This window comes from Gracilinanus agilis, chromosome 3, assembly GCF_016433145.1.
Source record: "Gracilinanus agilis isolate LMUSP501 chromosome 3, AgileGrace, whole genome shotgun sequence".
NCBI classification, from domain to species: domain Eukaryota; kingdom Metazoa; phylum Chordata; class Mammalia; order Didelphimorphia; family Didelphidae; genus Gracilinanus; species Gracilinanus agilis.
The window spans coordinates 592,896,301-592,902,300 of record NC_058132.1 but is presented as its reverse complement, the minus strand read 5'-3'; the positions used below and the strand labels follow the sequence as shown (position 1 = coordinate 592,902,300).

Genomic DNA, 6,000 nt, shown 5'->3' with positions numbered 1-6,000 from the left:
AGGAGTATCTCAAGATTCACAGGGATGCTGTCTTGATTCACAGAACAGCCAAACAACAGGGTTTTTCTAATGGCAGAATTGGTTGGATTACTGTGACCAGTGTAAGCAGAGGGACATGGTGAGATGGGGCTGGTAGGGTGCCTGGCTGAGATATGAAGCATGGTCTGGTCTGAAGTTCCTAAATATAAGTGGCCTAGTTGAATTTGAACTTAGTTTCCAGTCCTCCCAACTAGGAAAGGAGAGGGATGTCTTCATCATGGCTCGCCTTACCTGGGTTATATGTTTAACAAATACTCAAGACACACCTTGACAGTGAGCTAACAGACCACCCCAAAATTGCCATCACCCTTAGTGTGATAGGGGAAAGAAGTAGGTGTTTTCTCACAACAGCTCAAATGATTACAGTTGAAGAAAATAACCCTTTTGTGAGAACTGTTTGTGCCAGAAAAGCTCTGAATTTTTAAAAAATTGCTTTGCAATGTTAAACAATTCCTAATTTCCAGGTTAAGTATCACATCTTGGAAACAGTATTTTTTCTAAAACAGTTCTTTAATTGTAAAGTTCATAATGACAAGTTTGGATAGTACAGCACATTATGTATTTTTCCATACTCATATTTCACACCAGGGGTAAATTTAAAGTGATTTTGAGTTAAAAAAATTAACCTTTCCTGCAGAAGGAAACATAATCTCTTTTGATCTGAGTTTTAAATCCCATGATGGCATCAAGTGCAAGTTCCTAATAAAGTGATGAGGAGTAGATATGCTCAGTTATTTCTGTTCAGTGGGCGAGAATGCCTATCCTTTTCCTCCATGCTAATTCTTCTCATTAGGAATGACTCAACGGAGATGATTTCTCCTAGCAAAATATATGAACACTCAAAAAGACAAAAAAAGGAAAAGATAACAGTAGCTTGAAAAGCAGTTTTCAATTTCAGTAAGTAATGACCATTCATCTTCCAAGGTCCTAGATTTTTTGTGTTTTAAACCTTTACTTGCCACTTTAGAATCAATACTGTGAATTGGTTTCCAGGAGGAAGAATAATAAAAGCTAGGAAATTGGGGTTAAGTGACTAGCCTAGAGTCATATAGCCAGGAAGTATCTGAGACCAGATTTGACTTAGGACCTCCTAACTCTAGGCCTGGCTCTCAATCTAATGAGCAACCTAGCTCATTAGCAACCTAACCCCCAGGTCTTAGATTCTTAAATCTGTCAAAAATGTTATTCATAACAATTAGCAGCTTTGTTTAGGGAAATAATATGACTGTGCATAATACTGCAACATTTTTACAGTCATATGGCTCCAAAAGGAACTACTAATCAAATTCTGATGCCTTATGGTATTAGTAATAGGTGAACTTCTATCAACTAATCTTAACAAAATCCATACAGCAATTCGAAAAACACTTTAATATGACAACCATCAAAGCTGAACAGGATCAGAAATGTAAGTGAGATTGATATTTGGAGGAAAAGGACCAGTCTAAATGTATGAGCATAAAACAAAGGTTCAGTTTATCTAGCAAAAACAGAATTATTATCTCTACTGGCATATTTTTTAGTCCAGAGAAAAGTTTATACACACACAACCCTTTACTTACCTATACCTAATATCCTAGATATCAATATGAATTCCTGGAACAATGACTTATCCGCTTTGTCCACAGTTTATAGAGATAGCTTTATGGACAAGGTCTGATGTTCCCTGGGACAATGCTAACAGGAGAGAATCCAATTCAACAAGAGAGAATAATAAAATGCTTCCTCTACATTTCATTACCTCAGGCTCTTTTTAAGTTGAAAGTCACCTACACTCAACTTCTAGTGTGCCCAAATCTTTAATGATATCAGAGACCATATTTCAAAAAGCTTTCTGCAGGGTTCATCTTTCTTTTCCTTTTCCCTTTCCTTCTCTCTCTCCCTCCCTCCTTTCCATCTTAGAATCAATACTGTATATTGGTTCCAAGGCAGAGGAGTGGTAAAGGCTAGCCGATGGGGGTTAAGTGATTTGCCCAGGGTCACACAGCTAGGAAGTGTCTGAGGCCAGAAACTCTTGTCTCTTGGCCTGGTTCAATCCTCCTGTGCAACTTTTATCTGAGGACCAGCTTAGCTAAGTTTAGGGAAGCTAGTTCCACATTAGGCTGACCACAGGAACTCCCAAAGAGCAAGTGAATGGCCATCTGCCTTAATGGTGGGAGCACCAACCCTAAGGAAATCCTAGATCTCTGAAGGCTCAGAGAAAAAAGCTCCAGTCTGGTAGTTGCTCCTATGCTTCTTAAACTGTCATCAAGGGTGGTACAAAACAACTTGTTAGATACAGCGTGCCCATGTAAGTGTACATTTCAAACACACAAATGTAGGAAGCAAATAAGAGAGACATATGTGTTTCTTGGGAGAGGAAATGAGAACTCCCCAAGATGGAGAGAACAGTAAAAAAAGCGCTTTGTGCAGAAATATCATTAACATCTAAACTATTTTATCAACCACATTAAATCTATTTTAAATAAACTGTTAAAAAGTTTTAAGTGACTCAAATGAGAATCTTGATTTTGAATTCAATTCTTTTGCCAGTAAAAAATATTTCATTTAAAGAAATAACAAAATACTTAAAGATAAAAGTTTTGATTTCAAACAATAATAAAACTTTAAAATTTCATGAAGAATTTAAGAATTTATAAAAAAGACCACTGTATATTAGGGAAGTTATTAAAAATATTTTTGGCTTCTCTTTGTAAAATATTTTTAAAGATAGGACTAAAGGAAGACCAAGGAAGCCTTTGTGTTTTAGGAGATGTGAGAAGAAAATGTTACACTCTTCATCTTTGTCCATTTTAGTGACATTTCAGTGACTGTTCACTCTGTTTTAGAAGGTGATAAATTCATCTTTTCATCTTCTTTGGTAAGTGTTAGGAAAGACAACATATTTGTGTAATGGTGTGACCTAACAGTTCATTCAACTGACATAAGATGATGAAGAGCCAAAACTGAACTTTCAATAAAAATTAATTTTCTCATTACTGATGTTAGCCCCATATGCTTTTTCCAAACCAGAAGAAGCAGTAGAACAAATGCCATTAATTTGTTAAAAGAATGTGAGTAATGGTATTTGCATCTGATATTAGAGTTTTATATCTAACACTTTATGAAGAATTGCTTAAAGCATTAGCAAGTTATTTTAATACCTTCATCTGGGCAGTTGAAATGAAAGGTTGCATGAATTTTCCATTTATGTTTCTCCTATTCAGGGGATTTAGCCATCTGTAAATAAAATGGCATTCATGATTGCTCTACAATAGCTACCCAAATAAATTAGCTGCAAAATTTTAAATGCTAATGAGCAAACTATGAACCCCATAACAAAACCCAAAGATTAAAATAGCTTTGTTGTAAGACCTGAACAAAAAATTGATTGTTCTTCTGACCTCCAAGTAAATATTACAGATCTGATTTCTATTAAAAAAAAATAATTTTACCTTGAAGTGATTGCTTGCATAAGCAGCTGTTTAAAGAGAAATGCCAATACATTTTAGGTTAGAGGAGTTACTGCAAATCTTTCCCTCATACATTGAGCCAAGGGTAGACTCTGGATCAGGGAGGGGCAATTTGTGGACCAAGTAGTCAAAGAGATAATCAATTGTCTGTCCCAAGAGTCTTAGTGTAAGTTTAAACTTTTGAAGATTTCACAGCAATGCCCTGTGTTTGTTAAACTTTTGTGGCATAATAAAGAAATGAGATGAAAAGTTCACAATAATTCTTTTTGTAAAAGCCTATGTATTCAAAGAAGCTGCCAAAGTCAGATGCTGTATTGTATTCAAGAGTGAACCATTACTCTCTTTTGCTTTCACATTTTAAAGGCCATGTGAGATAATTTATGCTTGTATGATGTGTAGGTTTACTTGAATTTGATAGGATGGACTTTAAAAAAAAAAAAAAAAAGATTAACCAAAAAAGAGAAAGGACCAGAGCAAAGAGATAATCCACTTTTACTGCATGGAATTACAACTCCTCCCCACTCACTTCCCTTATGGCAGGAAAAAATGTTTAATATATTAATCAATAGCTAGTTTTAACTTTCCATCCCTAATTATTCAGTACAATAAATGCTACTGTTTCAATAGGTTTTTTACTTTAAGGGAACAAACAGATTATAAAGATAATTTTCAAGAAAGAAATGCCAGTTATTTCATCATCTTAGTCCTTATGTTATTGATACATGGAAATTATGTTATTGATACATGGCTACAGAATGAGTATAAAAAGGCAAGTATCTTGGCCTTTGGGAACAGTTTTTAAAAACTGTCAAGGCAGGGGCAACTAAGTAGCACAGTGGACAGAGCGCCAGGCCTCAAGTTGGGAGGACTTGGGTTCAAATCTGGTCTCAGACACTTCTTAAATATGTTGATCTTGGGCAAGACACTTAATTTGGCTTGTCTAGGTCCTGACACACTTCTGTCTTAGAAATGATACTAAGAGAGAAGGTAAAGGTTCAAAAAACAAAACAAACAACTGAGGCAAGGAAAACTACTTTTTAATAGTGTTTTTGGTTTAAATTAAATGCAAGAAAATGCATATTTCTAAAAAGATTGCTGACAAGTTTCCTTTCTCTAACCTTTAATGAACTGTATTACCTAGAACTTCTATAGTTTTATGTCAACTTAGCCCCTTATGACTATATTTAACTTTTCTTTAACATTTCTAATAGCAGTGTTTTCTTTTTGTCTGTTAATTGAAATGCAAGAGTATGCTGTCATTAAATTACATTTTCTCTTCAAGGCTGAGTTTCTAAAACCAAAGATTTTTATTTATACAGAAAGGCAGTATGTCATAATGGCTCTCTTAAAATAAAATACATTTTGCATACAAATAAAAGAATATTTACATAGCAAGTAACTGAATACATAACTTCAAAATACAGAAGCATGAGAAAATACACCTTACTCTAAAGAGTCGGATACTCACATCATAAAAACATGTTGCTTTTGCCATGTGAAAACCGGCTATTGAGTTCTCTAGATTTCTTAATCAGTGCTTTCTTCTGTGCTTCATCAAACCGGTTGACTTTGAGATCCTGATCACGGTCAAATGGCCTTCTCTCTTGGGGCTTATTTTTATCTTCTGCTGTCTTATTCTTTAATTTTTTGTGATGTATGTCCATAAGAGATTCTGATCTTTTTGAGTCCTGAGGTAGGGCAAAAAGCAGTATGTTAGAAGGAGGAAATGAAAATCTTAGTATGAACATTAAAATGACAAAATCTGAAGATGAAGTATAGTTATTATTAGATAACAGTAGTCAGCATCAAAGAGAGCAGTATTATACTCCTTGATGTCTTTTCAAAACCCAAAGACAGTGGAATCTATTGGATATAGATAAATCTAAATTAGACACAACATGGGATCTACATTAGATATAACCACCGAGAAAAAAGCTCTAGGGAACACTGGAAACATTTTAATATTCCAATGTGTAGAGTTGAAAAGACCAACAACATACTATGAAGAGGATACTGATAAAAAGGAAAAAAGCTCACTTTATTAGTCTCAAAATACAAATAAATCAAATGATGATGAATTTAGATCAGTGATGGGCAAACTACAGCCTGTGGGCCAGATGTGGCCCCCTGAAACGTTCTCTCCAGCCACACTATGTTATTTCTAAACTGATGAATACAATGAGTAGGATACAATACAATGAAACTTTGAAAGATTTGTCTTAGAAACAGACTGACAGATGAGCATTTCCTTTCCTTTGGCCCCCTCTTTAAAAAGTTTGCCCAGGGGGCAGCTGGGTAGCTCAGTGGAGTGAGAGTCAGGCCTAGAGACAGAAGGTCCTAGGTTCAAACCCGGCCTCAGACACTTCCCAGCTGGGTGACCCTGAGCAAGTCACTTGACCCCCATTGCCCACCCTTTACCACTCTTCCACCTATGAGACAATACACCGAAGTTAACGGTCTAAAAAAAAAAAAAGTTTGCCCATCACTGATTTAGATAGTATATAATCCT

General features: G+C 35.4%; 1 protein-coding gene across 4 annotated transcripts in view; it reads right to left on the bottom strand.

Moving 5' to 3' along the window:
- Positions 1-557: 557 nt before the first annotated feature.
- The window catches only part of GPALPP1 (GPALPP motifs containing 1), a 36,843-nt gene continuing 31,400 nt past the window's right edge, over positions 558-6,000 (bottom strand). For 2 of the 4 annotated variants that reach the window (XM_044667437.1, XM_044667438.1), the window contains exon 8: positions 4,522-5,179. In XM_044667437.1, coding sequence (XP_044523372.1) covers positions 4,961-5,179 — 219 coding nt within the window. In that variant the 3' untranslated portion in view covers positions 4,522-4,960. Of the gene's footprint in view, positions 859-3,182; positions 3,259-4,521; positions 5,180-6,000 lie in introns of those variants that run through there. The other 2 variants (XR_006505757.1, XM_044667436.1) reach the window with 2 other exon arrangements.